Source organism: Salvelinus namaycush, chromosome 19 (assembly GCF_016432855.1).
Source record: "Salvelinus namaycush isolate Seneca chromosome 19, SaNama_1.0, whole genome shotgun sequence".
NCBI classification, from domain to species: Eukaryota; Metazoa; Chordata; class Actinopteri; order Salmoniformes; family Salmonidae; genus Salvelinus; species Salvelinus namaycush.
In genome coordinates, this window is record NC_052325.1 from 24,342,722 (window position 1) to 24,360,037 (window position 17,316).

Sequence of the window (17,316 nt, forward strand, 5' to 3'; positions counted from 1 at the left end):
ACCCTTCCTTGCTCTGCCATGGGTCTCTCGCCCTTTGAGTGTTCCCTGGTTTATAAGCCCCCGCTCTTCCTGGAGCAAGAGGTCGGCCTTCAGTCAAGATGTTTGTCCGCTGCTGTCGTCGTACCTGGAAGAGAGCCCGGTCGGCTCTTCTCAAGACCACCTCCAGGTATCGACGACAAGCGGACCGCCACCGGACACCGGCTCCCCGGTATCGTCTCGGGCAGAAGGTATGGCCGTCCACCATACTTATTTTTTATCCTGTCTCCTCCCCTTCATCTATACTGATTGAAGTGGATTTAACAGGTGACATCAAAAAGGGATAATAACTTTCGCCTGGATTCACCTGATCAGTCTATGTCTGGTGTTCAATAATATTTCTGTACACTGTGTGCATTCAGTCTTCTCCAAGGACATTTTCGAGTGGGAAAAAGAGTCAAGAAATTGACCCTGCCATAGAACAATGTTTCCAAACTCCAGTCCTCCAGTAACCCTAACAACACACATTTGTATTGTAACCCTGGACAAGCACAACTGATTCAACTTGTCAACTAATCAAGCCCTCAATGAGTTGAATCAGGTGAGTTTGTCTGGGGGCACGACAAAAATCTGTGCTGTTGGGGGTACTGGAGGACTGGAGTTGGGAAACACTGCCCCTAGAGGATCTTGGAAATACACACAAGCCAGTACAAGACAGCTCACATGAAGTGGGATAATTAGACAGGACACCAGGCTTGTTGAACCTTCAACCTCTGTGCTAGAACCTTACTAAGATAAAGCACCCCAGCTATCATATAAAGAAAAGGCTCACTGAATAAAACGTGTCTCCTGGTCACAGTGAGATTCTCGGGAGAGATTTTTTTTAATGTAGTGTGAATATGCTTCCAGCTCAGTAGACCATTGTTCACACCCCTCACAAAAGTTGTTATAATAACAGAATGGACCTAGCCCCTTCACAGAGTCGAAAGGATGAAACAAACCTTGTGACCCATTGAACATGACATATCGGCCAATAAGGGACTACCTCCAGTCCTCCAATTCCACTGGTACAAGATGAATAGTGGTTATGCGTCTCCCTCTTCCAAATAGATATGACCCCATACATCACTCGAAGCCAGTTCCACTTGCTTTCTTTCATTGTTCCCCTCTAATCACAGACTGATTTAGACCTGGGACACCAGGTTGGTGCAATTAAGTATCAAGTAGAACAAAAAACCTTCCAGCTCCAGACCTCATAGGGTAAGAGTTTATTACCCCTGCCATACATGGTCAACAAGAAACTGAAAAGACTTGAGACTTAAGTTGTGTAACACAAGGGAATATGACTATGTTTTCTGCACGTGAGAACAAATTCCCACACCATCTGTCTTGTATATTATAGATGCCGTATCTTAATTTGATCATCCTGTTGCAGGTATTTTCCATTTACAGCAGGAAATGCAAACTTGTAGCATATTCAAAGTTTAAAAGGTGTCCAAAGATTGTAATTTCCACTTTAAATTTCAGACCTGATTTGCCCAACAAATTTTTGTTCGGCCCCTACAAAAAAAATGCCCAATAATGATAATTTACATAATTCTCATTTCAAGTTGATTATTTTCCTGCTATGAGAAACTGGTTCAAATTAAGATACAGCATCTGTGCTGCATATATAAATTCCTTTTATTCTCTTTCTACATCAGAAATGTGTCATTGAACTGTTCTCAAACTCAAAAGTAACCCCTCAAAAAGCACGCACTTACAAGATGTCCATCTCAGAGTATTCAGATAACACATATTACAACATGAAAAAACTGCATCCATCAGTAGAAAGCTGTGAACACAGGTACATTTTATTTGAAAGAATATTAGAGTTGCCGGTGTTACAAAAGGATTTACAATGATAACACAGAGAAATCTTGAAGTAACAAAACATGGAGTCAGTTATAATAAATCGGTAGTACTGAATGGGAACATTCCCTGGAATATTTTTAAATATATAGAGTTCTAGATATACAGCAGCTTCAGGGTCAATTCCTTTCCCAAAGATGTTTCCATTTTTATTTTATTTCTAAAGAAAACAAGGCATCCAGTGGTAAATAAAATGTTTACAAAGTTAAGGTGCAATACCGACAATGCCAGAAGATATTTTACATCTAATATACAACACCTTTTCAGATGCAGATAAAGAAAAAATAAAGTGTACACAGTTATTATTTTAGTCAGAGTAGATTATCCAGCTAAAGGGGGGGGGGGGGGAAAGTAAATAAATCTGGTCCTCGGTTACACCTAACAGTTTCATTAATTTCAGATGAACATTTTAGGCCAAACAGTTCTCTAGCTATAAAACTTTGTACAATTCACACATTTATCAATAAAGACCAATGAGCCAGTTCTAACTGTTGGTCACGGTAGCCATTTGTTCTGACACAAATAAAGTAAAACCAAAAAGTATTAAAGGGGAAAGTATACCTTACATTTATAAACCATAAAATAATATCTGATCATATGGATATAATCCAGAGAAAGATAATATACAAGTGATGTCATTTACAATTTCTAATTAAAGGTCCAAATGCAGAGCAAACAGCCATACCAAAGATACCCATTATTTCCATAAAAAGATGTATATGAAAACGTGACCTCCTACAGCCCAGAAACATGAAAAGCACACCGATAATCATTTAATAATTACAAACATCTATTACTAACGTCTATGGTCAAAAGCCTTTTCAACAGAAGAGTGAATGAAGAAGGACCATAGAAAGATATAGCTAGGACTTGGCTCATTTCCCAATCAATCTATTACAACTTGTTACTCAAGATATATTAGGACATCTACCAAGTTGCCAAGAGCCTTGGCACATGAATGTTGTTAATCAACAACCATATCATCTGAAAATTCCATTTAGCCTGGTCCCAGATCTGTTTATGCTGTCTTGCCAACTGCATTGTAGTCATTGTCAAGGCAAACATGACAAATTCCATAAGGAGTTGGCAATAGAGTAGAAACAGACAGCCACCCAGGCTAGATTACATTTGCATTACTAAAAAAGGGATTTGTGTATGAAAATGTGCACTAAACCTACAATAGCAGTAATTTGGAAAGGCTGCATGGTCACAATTCTAAATGTATTTAACAATGACTTCTCAGTTAATTTCATAACAAAATCACCTTTAAGTTGCACACAAATGAAAGTGATAAAACGTGTCACTCCTAGAACATATTAAACACCTAAACAGTGTTGCAAGGCAGGCAGCGTATGGGAAGCTAATCTCTAACTGTACCATAGTATCTAATAAAACATGGTACTGATTATAGCACAAAAAGACATACCTAGAGCACTCCATAACCTTTGGCTCCAAGAAGGGTCAACTGAAGTGGATGACGCTGTTAGAGAGAGGGGGATAGAAAAGTCCTGGCCAGGGTTGGGGTCAATTCCATTTCGAATTGACAATGTAAAAGGTTTGACTCGAACCCTGGTCCTGGCCAGTCATGGGTTCCTTCATTTGGACTGATCTCCAGACAGACAGACAGACACCAAACCAGACGGTGAACAGAAAAACAAACATTTAAAAATAGAAGATGATTAAAAAAACAAAACAAACAAAAGATATCTCTGAACAAGGACAAATACACACAACATTAATGAAGCAGGTTGGAAATGATCAGCTGATGAGCTGCCCCCTTAACTGTTTTAAAGAGGCAAATCAAGACAAGGAAAAGTACTTATTTCACACACTGTTTCAAAACATTCATCCCTTCCAAACAGGCCGTGGTGGGTGGTAGGTTGGCATTTGGTCTCCTCCGGTGGGTCTCCACACCTCTCAGACAGACACTGACCTTTGTGACAATCTATGGGTGTTCCAAATGACTCTCTATTCCCCAAATAGTGTGCTACTGTTGACCAGAGCTCTATGGGTCCTGGTCAGAAGTAGAGCACTACATAGGGAATAGGTTGCCAGTTGGGACACAAGCCTACACAAGCATACCTCATACCATTGCCATAATTTTTTCATAAAGGACAAAAGAGTGGGAGGATTGTGTCATTGTACTGTGTCTGTTGGTGGGGATATGCTGCTGCTCACTCAGACAACCCTGATAGTATTGCACGGCCTGCCTTTATAGGAGAGGCTGCTGATAGTAGGCCTGTTGCTGCTGTGGGGCCTGCTGCGATGGAGCAGCCATTTGATAGGAGGCTGGAGGCAGGTTGGCGTTCTGATAGGCCGACATGTCCATCTGTGGGGCCACACCCATCTGTGGAGGGTATCCGGCAGGTGCATATGGTACACTGCGGTGAAGAGACAGAATGGTACAATATTAGCTACCTACTACCTAACACAAGCATTAAGAGAGACATTTAACCCTCTTAACACAGGAGCAATGCCACCCCCAAAAATGTAATACTCACAAATCCACTAGTGGGATGTCTCAAAACACAAACATGCAGACACAAGAATGGCCTCACAAAATGGCTGCCATTTAGCTAGCTAGTTTCCTAGTCAAGGCTGGTATACAAAGGAGACATGCAACCCTGTAAAGTACTGGTATACCGAGGAGACGTGTAACCCTGTAAAGTACGAGGCTTACCTGTAAGGAAGCTGTGCTGGCTGACCGTTGGGAGATGTGACGTTAGGGGGGAGTGAGTGGAGGGGTCCGGGCTGGTCAGAGCCCATGTAGGCCTGCTGGGCTGGGGGGCCCTGGGGCATCCCTGGAGGCATGTAGGAACCACCAGACTGACCTGGGTAACCCTGAGAGAGAGGGGGGGGGGGGGGGGGGGGGGAAGAGAAAGTTCAATGTGAAATTGTGTAAAACACATTTCATAGTACAGTGTACATTGCATTACTCCACTAAACTATACATTACTATACAACCAACATTACTAGAATGAAAATCCCATTGTATGATTTTTAAGTAATTAATTTGCATTTTATTGCATGACATAAGTATTTGATACATCAGAAAAGCAGAACTTAATATTTGGTACAGAAACCTTTGTTTGCAATTACAGAGATCATACGTTTCCTGTAGTTCTTGACCAGGTTTGCACACACTGCAGCAGGGATTTTGGCCCACTCCTCCATACAGATCTTCTCCAGATCCTTCAGGTTTCGGAGCTGTCGCTGGGCAATACGGACTTTCAGCTCCCTCCAAAGATTTTCTATTGGGTTCAGGTCTGGAGACTGGCTAGGCCACTCCAGGACCTTGAGATGCTTCTTACGGAGCCACTCCTTAGTTGCCCTGGCTGTGTGTTTCGGGTCGTTGTCATGCTGGAAGACCCATCCACGACCCATCTTCAATGCTCTTACTGAGGGAAGGAGGTTGTTGCCCAAGATCTCGCCATACATGGCCCCATCCATCCTCCCCTCAATACGGTGCAGTCATCCTGTCCCCTTTGCAGAAAAGCATCCCCAAAGAATGATGTTTCCACCTCCATGCTTCACGGTTGGGATGGTGTTCTTGGGGTTGTACTCATCCTTCTTCCTCCAAACACGTCGAGTGGAGTTTAGACCAAAAAGCTCTATTTTTGTCTCATCAGACCACATGACCTCCCATTCCTCCTCTGGATCATCCAGATGGTCATTGGCAAACTTCAGACGGGCCTGGACATGCGCTGGCTTGAGCAGGGGGACCTTGCGTGCGCTGCAGGATTTTAATCCATGACGGCGTAGTGTGTTACTAATGGTTTTCTTTGAGACTGTGGTCCCAGCTCTCTTCAGGTCATTGACCAGGTCCTGCCGCGTAGTTCTGGGCTGATCCCTCACCTTCCTCATGATCATTGATGCCCCACGAAGTTAGATCTTGCATGGAGCCCCAGACCGAGGGTGATTGACCGTCATCTTGAACTTCCTTAATTTTCTAATAATTGCGCAAACAGTTGTTGCCTTCTCACCAAGCTGCTTTCCTATTGTCCTGTAGCCCATCTCAGCCTTGTGCAGGTCTACAATTTTATCCCTGATGTCCTTACACAGCTCTCTGGTCTTGGCCATTGTGGAGAGGTTGGAGTCTGTTTGATTGAGTGTGTGGACAGGTGTCTTTTATACAGGTAACGAGTTCAAACAGGTGCAGTTAATACAGGTAATGAGTGGAGAACAGGAGGGCTTCTTAAAGAAAAACGAACAGGTCTGTGAGAGCCGGAATTCTTACTGGTTGGTAGGTGATCAAATACTTTTGTCATGCAATAAAATGCAAATTAATTACTTAAAAATCATACAATGTGATTTTCTGGAATTTTGTTTTAGATGTGTACCTATGATAAAAAATTACAGACCTCTACATGCTTTGTAAGTAGGAAAACCTGCAAAATCGGCAGTGTATCAAATACTTGTTCTCCCCACTGTGTGTATATATATATATATATATATATATATATATATTTGTAATAATGACAATTACAACAATACTGAATGAACAATGAACACTTATTTTAACTTAATATAATACATCAATAAAATCAATTTAGTCTCAAATAAATAATGAAACATGTTAAATTTGGTAAAAATAATGCAAAAACAAAGTGTTGGAGAAGAGTGCAAAAAAGTGCAATATGTGCCATGTAAAAAAGCTAACGTTTAAGTTCCTTGCTGAGAACATGAGAACATATGAAAGCTGGTGGTTCCTTTTAACACGAGTCTTCAATATTCCCAGGTAAGAAGTTTTAGGTTGTAGTTATTATAGGACTATTTCTCTCTATACCATTTGTATTTCATATACCTTTGACTATTGGATGTTCTAAAAGGTACTTTAGTATTGCCAGCCTAATCTCGGGAGTTGATAGGCTTGAAGTCATAAACAGCGCAATGCTTGAAGCATTGCAAAGAGCTGCTGGCAAACGCAGGAAAGTGCTGTTTGAATGAATGCTTACGAGCATGCTGCTGCCTACCACCGCTCAGTCAGACTGCGCTATCAAATAATAAACTCAATTATAATATAATAACACAGAAATACGAGACTTAGGTCATTAATATGGTCAAATCTGTAAACTATCATTTCGAAAACAAAACGTTTATTCTTTCAGTGAAATACGGAACTGTTCCGTATTTTATCTAATGGGTGAAATTCTGGCAAATTAGTTCGCAATGAGCCAGGTGGTCCAAACTGTTGCATATACCCTGACTCTGCGTGCAATGAACGCAAGAGAAGTGACACAATTTGCCTAGTTAATACTGCCTGCTAACATGAATTTCTTTTAACTAAATATGCAGGTTTAAAAAAATAGACTTCTGTGTATTGATTTTAAGAAAGGCATTGATGTTTATGGTTAGGTACATTTGTGCAACGATGGTGCTTTTTTCGCAAATGCGCTTTTGTTAAAATCATCCCCCGTTTGGCGAAGTTGGCTGTCTTTGTTAGGAATAAATGGTCTTCACACAGTTCGCAACGAGCCAGGCGGCCCAAACTGCTGCATATACCCGGACTCTGTTGCACAGTACGCAAGAGAAGTGACACAATTTCCCTAGTTAAAAGAAATTCATGTTAGCAGGCAATATTAACTAAATATGCAGGTTAAAAAATATATACTTGTGTATTGATTTTAAGAAAGGCGTTGATGTTTACGGTTAGGTACACATTGGTGCAACGACAGTGCTTTTTTCGCAAATGCGCTTGTTATATCACCCGTTTGGCGAAGTAGGCTATGATTCAATGATAAATTAACAGGCACCGCATCGATTATATGCAACGCAGAACAAGCTAGATAAACTAGTAATATCATCAACCATGTGTAGTTAACTAGTGATTATGTTAAGATTGATTGTTTTTTTATAAGGTAAGTTTAATACTAGCTAGCACCTTACCTTGGCTCCTTGCTGCACTCGCATAACAGGTAGTCAGCCTGCCACGCAGTCTCATCGTGGAGTGCAATGTAATCGGCCATAATCGGTGTCCAAAAATGCAGATTACCGATTGTTATGAAAACTTTAAAATCGGCCCTAATTAATCGGCCATTCTGATTAATCGGTCGACCTCTACTCCATAGACAAACATTGTCAGTAGAATGGCCTTACTGAAGAGCTCAAGGACTTTCAACATGGCACAGTCATAAGATGCCACCTTTCCAACAAGTCAGTTTGTAAAAAAGAATCCTCGCTCGAGCTGCCCCGGTCAACTGTAAGTGCTGTTATTGTGAAGTGGAAACGTCTCGGAGCAACAATGGCTCAGCCACGACGTGGTAGGCCACACAAGCTCACAGAACAGGAACGCTGAGTGCTGAAGCGCGTAGCGTGTAAAAATGGTCTGTCCTCGGTTGCAACACTACCGAGTTCCAAACTGCCTCTGGAAGCAACATCAGCACAAGAACTGTTTGTCGGGAGCTTCATGAAATGGGTTTCCATGGCCGAGCAGCCGCACACAAGCCTAAAATCACCATGCCAAGCGTCGGCTGGAGTGGTGTAAAGCTCACCGGCATTGGACTTTGGAGCAGTGGAAATGCGTTCTCCGGAGTGATGAATCACACTTCACCATCTGGCAGTCCGACAGCCAAATCTGGGTTTGGTGGATGGCGGGGGAGTGCTACCTGCCCCAATGCATAGTGCCAACTGTAAAGTTTGGTGGATGAGGAAAAATGGTCTGGGACTGTTTTCCTGGTTCGGGCTAGGGCCCTTAGTTCCAGTGAAGGGAAATCTTAACGTAACAGCATACAATGCCATTCTAGACGATTCTGTGCTTCCAACTTTGTGGCAACAGTTTGGGGAAGGCCATTTCCTGTTTCAGCAAGACAACACCCCCGTGCACAAAGCGAGGTCCATACAGAAATGGTTTGTCGAGATCGGTGTGGAAGAACTTGACTGGCCTGCACAGAGTCCTGACCTTAACTCCATCGAACACCTTTGGGATGAATTGGAACGCCGACTGTGAGCTAGGCCTAATTGCCCGACCTCACTAATGCTCTTGTGGCTAAACGGAAGCAAGTCCCCGCAGCAATGTTCCAACATCTAGTGAAAAGCCTTCCCAGAAGAGTGGAGGCTGTTATAGCAGCAAAGGGGGGGACCAACTCCATATTAATGCCCACGATTTTGTAATGAGATGTTCGACGAGCAGATGTCCACATACTTTTGGTCATGTAGTGTATGTGACAGTGGTTAGATAGTTTGTTTCTCCTGACCTGAATGGGGACTTGGGAGGCAGGTGCGTATTGGGGCTGCTGCTGCGGTTGCTGCTGGGACTGCAGTTTGGAGTAGGCTGTGTAGAACGGTGCCTCGTTCATCAGTTTGTTATAGAGCTCCAAGGCCTCCAGCACCTTCACATTCAGCTCAGACAGCTCAGAGTGTTGCCTGCCAGGGAGGGAGGGAGAGAGAGTGGGAGGGGTGGAGATAGAGGTCATCACGACACTAGTAGGACAAAGACTGATGATCGTAGCGGTCATCCAGATATATATATATATATATAGTCAATATGAACTATATCAAGTATGTATAACTACATACAATTCGAATAACTCTGTACAACATATATGCCTAACCAATAGAAATAATACTCTGACATGCAATAGTATAGCCTCTAACATACAATTGAAAATATAGTCCATTATGAATAATTATACTACAGTTAAATTCATTTTACCTGTCAATGTCTTCCAGCTTGTCATCAATCATTGGATTCATCTGCTCACACGCACCTGGATGGGTAAAGCATTGATAAGGTGAGGCTAAACAGACAAAAACAATGTGTGTGAGTACAGTGGTCAAGCCAACTACAATGTGTGTGTGTGTTAGAAAATAGTCCAACTGCAGTGTCAGTGGGCATGGCTGTGGCTACATGGCTACTAGGATTTATCAGAGCATTAAGTCATTGTTTTATACCCTCCAGTTGGACCAGCTCTTGGCAGTCAGGTGCTGCATCAGCAGGGTCTGTGTTCTGGAGCAGATACAGCGCTCTATCCATCTTCTCCTGCAGAGACAGAGGTAGGGAGAGGGAGGAAGAGAGGGGAGAGACAGAGGAGAGAGGGAGGAAGAGTGAGAGAGAGGGGTGAGGATGAGAGAGAGAGGAAGAGAAAGGGGGGGGGGGATGAGAGAGAGGGAGGGAGGAAGAGAGAGGGTTGGGGATGAAAGGGAGGGAGGGAGGGAGAGAGGGGTGGGGATGAGAGAGAGAGGGAGGAAGAGAGGAAGAGAGAGGGGGGTGGGGATGAGAGAGAGGGAGGGAGGAAGAGAGAGGGTTGGGGATAAAAGGGAGGGAGGGAGGAAGAGAGGGGTGGGGATGAGAGAGAGGGAGGAAGAGGGGTGGGGATGAGAGAGGGAGGAAGAGAGAGGGGGGTGGGGATGAGAGAGAAGGAGTGAGGAAGAGCGAGGGGTGGGGATGAGAGAGAGGGAGGGAGGAAGAGAGAGGGGTGGGGATGAGAGAGGAAGAGAGGGGTGGGGATGAGAGAGGGAGGAAGAGAGAGAGAGAGAGAGGGAGGAAGAGAGAGAAAAGGGGGGTGATGAGTGAGAGAGGAAGAGAGGGGGGGTGGGGATGAGAGAGAGGGGGGTGGGGATGAGAGGGAGGGAGGAAGAGAGGGGTGGGGATGAGAGAGAGAGGAAGAGAAAGGGGGGTGGGGATGAGAGAGAGGGAGGGAGGAAGAGAGAGGGTTGGGATAAAAGGGAGGGAGGGAGGAAGAGAGGGGTGGGGATGAGAGAGAGGGAGGGAGAGGGGTGGGGATGAGAGAGAGAGGGAGGAAGAGAGAGGGGGGTGGGGATGAGAGAGGGAGGAAGAGAGAGGGTTGGGGATGAAAGGGAGGGAGGGAGGGAGAGAGGGGTGGGGATGAGAGAGAGAGGGAGGAAGAGAGGAAGAGAGAGGGGGGTGGGGATGAGAGAGAGGGAGTGAGGAAGAGCGAGGGGTGGGGATGAGAGAGAGGGAGGGAGGAAGAGAGAGGGGTGGGGATGAGAGAGGAAGAGAGGGGTGGGGATGAGAGAGAGGGAGGAAGAGAGAGAGAGCGAGAGGGAGGAAGAGAGAGAAAAGGGGGGGTGATGAGTGAGAGAGGAAGAGAGGGGGGGTGGGGATGAGAGAGAGGGAGGGAGGAAGAGAGAGGAGTGGGGATGAGAGGGAGGGAGGGAGGGGTGGGGATGAGAGGGAGGGAGGGAGGGGTGGGGATGAGAGAGAGAGGGGTGGGGATGAGAGGGAGGGAGGAAGAGAGGGGTGGTGATGAGAGAGAGGGAGGAAGAGAGGTGAGGATGATTGAGGGGGAGGAAGAGAGGTGATGATGATTGAGGGGGAGAAGGGAAGGAACAGAGGGGGAAGAAGAAAGGGGGAGGAAGAGAGAGAAAAAAGGGAGAGGTGGGGATGAGAGAGGGGGAGAGGTGGGAGAAAGATTCTTATTATACGATGTTACATTGCAACTTTGTATAACAAGCAATGTCAGACTTTATTAACCATTCTAAACATTTTACTAAGTTACAACTGACAGACTGATGAAGAGGGTTTTCAATGGCCAAACGATCAAAACTGATGGTGGACTGATTATATCTAAGAAGAAAAGATACATGATGATATAACATGATTTAGGCCTACACGTATGGACAGTCATGCAGTAGGTCCGGTACATAGAACCACCCACCTCATCTATGAAGACAGGCTCAGGCTCTACGTTGGCTTCTATGCTGGGCTCCTCCGGGGCTGGTGTCTTCTCTACATACGTTATTGTTAGGAGAGGGATTTACATTTTACACATTTAGCTAATGCTCTTATTCAGAGCCACTTTAGAGTCAGGATTTAAAACATGAAACCAAACACTAGACTAGAAGGACTATGGTGGTACAAGAGTGAGGTATGGTACTGGACAGGATAAAGAGGGGAAACGTACCTAGTTCAGGCTCAGTGTTGAGGTTGGTCGTGACAAAGTTGGACGGGAAGAGACCTACTCCTCTGTGGTTCTCTCCTTTCCACCAGTTTGGGTCACTGTGGCATCAACATGGTTAAATCAGTTCAAACATTCTTGTAAGTAAACACTTCCCATTATAAATTAAATGAATGCATGCATTGCAAAACAACAGACATGTAACTGAAGAACTTTTGTTCCCATATTTGCCTATACAGTAGGCCATCATATGGGTCATCACAGCAGGGGGGTCAGAGCCAGGTTTCCATAGCAGCATGTCGTCAGCTACCTGTCGTCCAGGACGAGGATGAGCTCTCCGGTCTTGAAGGTGAGCTCGTTGTCCTCGGCCGCCTCAAAGTCGTAGAGCGCCCGCAACTTCCGGGAGTCCCTGCTACCCCCGCCCCCGTTGGTATTGAAGGGGGGGTCGGCGGTCACGGTGAGGGGTCGCGCCTCCACATACTGCTTCTGCTCCTGCAGGGACAGCTCGATGGCTGCAGATGGGAGGAGGACAGAGGCAGTGGAACAAAATTTAAATACACTGCGTCATTCTCAATGATTTTAATGTGTCTAATAAATGTATTAATTCATCAACATGCACAATTCATAATGTAATATGATGTGGTATTCTAGAATCTAATATTATTTGTACCTTTGGCCAGGTCGTCATCGTCAGATGGTTTACTAACAGCAGGAGTGGTGCCCTTTAGGCTGGACCCCTGTTGATAAGAGGTGTTTGGTTAGAGAGAAGCCTTCCAGAGCAGAGGGGATTTGGGATTAGCTGTGACTGTGGTGCCACCTGTAGGGATTGATAAGTACTACAGGCTTTACAGGCAGTATTTTGGTAGTAAACAGAGAGGAGTAAAGGCATCAGCATGCTTTGGTTCGGCTAACCCAAACTCGGCTAGGTGAACCAAACTAATGTGCTTGCATACTCCCTTAAAAGACCGTGCTTGAAAAACATGAAAAAAGCAGCAATAGTACTGTTTGTCCATCTTGAGACGCCATAGCGTCAGAATTCATCTAAAATAAGAAATCGGTTATTCATTTACGTTTTGTAGAGACCACACTGTGCAGCTGTATTCATCGACCTGGCCAAGGTTTCCGACTCTGTCAATCACCACATTCTTGTCGGCAGACTCAACAGCCTTGGTTTCTCTAATGACTGCCTCGCCTGGTTCACCAACTACTTCACAGACAGAGTTCAGTGTGTCAAATTGGAGGGCCTGTTGTCCGGACCTCTGGCAGTCTCTATGGGGGTGCCACAGGGGGCAATCCTCGGGCTGACTCTTTTCTCTGTATACATCAATGATGTCACTCTTGCTGCTGGTGATTCTCTGATTCACCTCTACGCAGACGACACCATTCTGTATACTTGTGGCCCTTCTTTGGACACTGTGCTAACTAACCTCCAGACAAGCTTCAATGCCATACAACTCTCCTTCCGTGGCCTCCAACTGCTCTTAAATGCAAGCAAAACAAAATGCATGCTCTTCAACCAATTGCTGCCCACACCTACCCACCCGTCCAGCATCACTACTCTGGACAGTTCTGACTTAGAATATGTGGACAACTACAAATACCTAGGTGTCTGGTTAGACTTCCAAAATGATTTCCAAAATGAAATCTAGAATCGGCTTCCTATTTCGCAACAAAGCATCCTTCACTCATGCTGCCAAACATACCCTAGTAAAACTGACTATCCTACCAATCCTTGACTTCGGCGATGCCATTTACAAATTATCCTCCAACACTCTACTCAGCAAATTGGATGCAGTCTATCACAGTGCCATCCGTTTTGTCACCAAAGCCCCATATACTACCCACCACTGTGACCTGTACGCTCTCGTTGGCTGGCCCTCGCTTCATATTCGTCGCCAAACCCACTGGCTCCAGGTCATCTATAAGTCGTTGCTCGGTAAAGCTCCGCCTTATCTCAGCTCACTGGTCACCATAGCAGCACCCACCCGCAGCACCTGCTCCAGCAGGTATATTTCACTGGTCACCCCCAAAGCCAATTCTTCCTTCGGCCGCCTTTCCTTCCAGTTCTCTGCTGCCAATGACTGGAACGAACTGCAAAAATCACTTTAGCAGGAGACCCATATCTCCCTCACTAGCTTTAAGCACGAGCTGTCAGAGCAGCTCACAGATCATACCTGCACCTGTACATAGCCCATCTGTAAATAGCCCATCCAACTGCCTTATCACCATATAGTTATTTATTTTGCTCCTTTGCACCCCAGTACCGCTACTTGCACACTCATCTTCTGCACATCTATCACCCCAGTGTTTAATTTGCCAAAATGTATAATTGCGCCACTATGGCCTATTTATTGCCTCACCCCCTTATCCTACCACTTTTGCACACACTGTATATAGACTTTCTCTATTGTGTTATTGACTGTATGTTTGTATATTCCATGTCTAACTCTGTGTTGTTGTTTGTGTCGCACTGCTTTGCTTTATCTTGGCCAGGTCGCAGTTGTAAATGAGAACTTGTTCTCAACTAGCCTACCTGGTTAAATAAAGGTGAAATAAAAAATAAATAGGGAGAACTGGGGTATTACAAGAAATATGTGAGAGGAAATTCCATTCGGAGGTCATGACTTAAAAACACAGAGACAAGCGCCATCCCCCTCCTCTGTATTGGCAACACATGGGAGAGCAGCGCACTGAGGACAAGGATAGACCACACTGCACTGGGGCCAGTGAAAGTACACACACAGAGGTTATTTGCTTACAGTGGACCACAGGTTGAAGTCACGAGGAGAGCTTTGTGTTTGAGCTAGCCAATAACAGTCGTCTTGGATTCGTAGGCGAGTCTGGCGACAGCTTCAATAAGACAGGGCTCTACAATGCTACCTTTTCAGTCGCCTATGCTCCTAAATATTTTGCTGTGCTACTTGGAATTTCTATTTGGTGCCTAGAATTCTTTTACATTAAATAAAACACCCAGGTAACATTTAGTGGAACAAAAAGTAAGGAAACGGAAAATAGCTTCTTCAGGAGATGAGCTTCAAAAGATTCATAACCCCCCCAAAATTCTGGTGCTCCTTAAACCTGTATGTTGCTATTGCTTGCAATTCTTATTAAAAAAAAATTGAATATTTTTCATTTGTGCTCCTACATTTTTTTTTTTTTTTTTTAAATGTCAGCACCCTGTAAGAGGGTAAAGTACTGATACTCGGGGCCTCCCGAGTGGCGCAGCGGTCTAAGGAACTGCATCGCAGTGCTTTTATTTTATTTCACCTTTATTTAACCAGGTAGGCCAGTTGAGAACATGTTCTCATTTACAACTGCGACCTGGCCAAGATAAAGCCAAGCAGTGCGACAAAAACAACAACACAGAGTTACACATGGAATAAACAAAAGTACAGTCAATAACACAATAGAAAAATCTGTATACAGTGTGTGCAAAGGAGGTGAGGCAATAAATAGGCCATAGTGGCAAAGTAATTACAATTGATCAATTTACACTAGAGTGATATATGTGCAGATGATGATGTGCAAGTAGATATACTGGTGTGCAAAAGAGCAGAAAAACAAAAACAAATATGGGGATGAGGTAGGTTGTTGGTTGGATGGGCTATTTACAGATGGGCTGTGTACAGCTGCAGCGATCGGTAAGCTGCTCTGACAGCTGACACTTAAAGTTAGTGAGGGAGATCGAAGTCTCAGACTTCAGTGCTATTTGCAATTCGTTCCAGTCATTGGCAGCAGAGAACTGGAAGGAAAGGCAGCCAAAGGAGGTGCTGGCTTTGGGGATGACCAGTGAAATATACCTGCTGGAGCATGTGCTACGGGTGGGTGTTGCTATGGTGACCAGTGAGCTGAGATAAGGCGGAGCTTTACCTAGCAAAGACTTATCGATGACCTGGAGCCGGTGTTTTTGGCGACGAATATGAAGCGAGGACCAGCCAACGAGAGCATACAGGTCGCAGTGGTGGGTAGTATATGTTCTTGGGGCGTTACTACAGACCCAGGTTTAATCCCAGGCTATGTCACAGCCGGCCGTGACAGGGAGACCCATGAGGCGGCGCACAATTGACCCAGCGTCGTCCGGGTCCCGGGATGGTTTGGCCAGCCGGGATTTCCTTGTCTCATCGCGCTCTAGCGACTCCTTTTGGTGGGCCAAGCGTCTGCAAGCTGTCTTCAGTTGCCAGCTGGACAGTGTTTCCTCCGACACATTGGTGCGGCTGGCTTCCGGGCTAAGCGAGCAGTGTGTCAAGAAGCAGTGCGGCTTGGCAGGGTTGTGTTTTGGAGGACGCATGGCTCTCGACCTTCGCCTCTCCCGAGTTCGTAAGTGAGTTGCAGCGATGGGACAAGACTAACTACCAATTGGATATCACGAAATTGGGGAGAGAAAAAGGGGTAAAAGGGGTAAAAGTCAAAAATAATAAAAAAAAGTTTTTTTTAAAGACATTGCAGTTCAAAAGGCTCTATTTTCCAGGTGAGGCACATCCAGGCCATCTGGCACCAACATTGTCAATTGAAACAAATAAAAAACAAACTATTTTAGGAAGGGGGTAACAGAGTTAGTAGTGAGGGGAAACTGCCTGGCCTATACAATAATAGAGGCAACACTGGGTTAGGGTGATAGACGATAGGTTGTTGACTACATTACCTGTGACCCAGAGGATGGGAAGACGACCCCTTCCTCTCTCAGAGACTTGATGGTGGCACTGACCAGACTGAGCTGTGGATCTTTCTGGAACCCATCACACCACTCCACCATCATCCCCTTCAGTTTGTCACACACCTTGCTGTGGGCCTGCATTGGGGATAGTAATACAAACAAAACATTGACACAAAGAGCCAGCTGAATGATAATAATGGCGCCAGAGGGGATGGCTGCCATTTTACGGGCTCCTAACAAACTGTGCTATTTTGTTCGTTTTTCCCCCGCATTGTTTGTAACTTATTTTGTACATAATGTTGCTGCTACCGTCTCTTATGACCTAAAAGAGCTTCTGGACATCAGAACAGTGATTACTCACCTCGAACTGGACTAAGATTTTTTCTTCATTGAGTCCAATGCGAAGGATATACTGCTTTCCCAAGACCAGGCCCAAATCCCTGTCACTCGCGTGAAGAAAATACGGAGATACAGGGGGAGGAGGTCGAGCTGCCTTGTGAGAATTCAACGGCAAGTGGGTAAACCGCAACTACCATCTGTCCTACTGCCCAACGTGCAATCACTGGAGAATAAACTGGATGATCTACGATCAAGACTATCCTACCAATGGGACATTAAAAACTAATATCTTATGTTTCACTGAGTCGTGGCTGAACGACGACACGGATAATATAGAGCTGGCTTGGTATTCTGTGCATCGGCAGGACAGAGCAGCTACGTCTGGTAAGACGAGGGGCAGGAGGGGGTGTCTACTTGTCAATAACAGCTGGTGCGCGATGTCTAATATTAAAGAAGTCGAGGTATTTCTCGCCTGATGTAGAGTACCTTATGATAAGCTGTAGACCACACTATCTACCAAGAGAGTTCCCATCTATATTATTCGTAGTCATCTATTTACCACCACAAACCGATGCTGGC

The 17,316-nt window shown here is 44.9% G+C and overlaps 1 protein-coding gene across 1 annotated transcript in view; it reads right to left on the reverse strand.

The window, feature by feature from the left end:
* Window positions 1-1,799: 1,799 nt before the first annotated feature.
* LOC120064253 (signal transducing adapter molecule 2-like) overlaps window positions 1,800-17,316 on the reverse strand; it is a 29,205-nt gene continuing 13,688 nt past the window's right edge. Inside the window, exons 5-14 of the mRNA XM_039014690.1 lie at window positions 16,387-16,533; window positions 12,415-12,481; window positions 12,055-12,256; window positions 11,751-11,845; window positions 11,505-11,575; window positions 9,778-9,865; window positions 9,539-9,593; window positions 9,081-9,249; window positions 4,568-4,728; window positions 1,800-4,268 (exon numbers count right to left, since the gene is read on the reverse strand). Coding sequence (XP_038870618.1) covers window positions 4,100-4,268; window positions 4,568-4,728; window positions 9,081-9,249; window positions 9,539-9,593; window positions 9,778-9,865; window positions 11,505-11,575; window positions 11,751-11,845; window positions 12,055-12,256; window positions 12,415-12,481; window positions 16,387-16,533 — 1,224 coding nt within the window. The 3' untranslated portion in view covers window positions 1,800-4,099. The remainder of the gene's footprint in view (window positions 4,269-4,567; window positions 4,729-9,080; window positions 9,250-9,538; window positions 9,594-9,777; window positions 9,866-11,504; window positions 11,576-11,750; window positions 11,846-12,054; window positions 12,257-12,414; window positions 12,482-16,386; window positions 16,534-17,316) is intronic.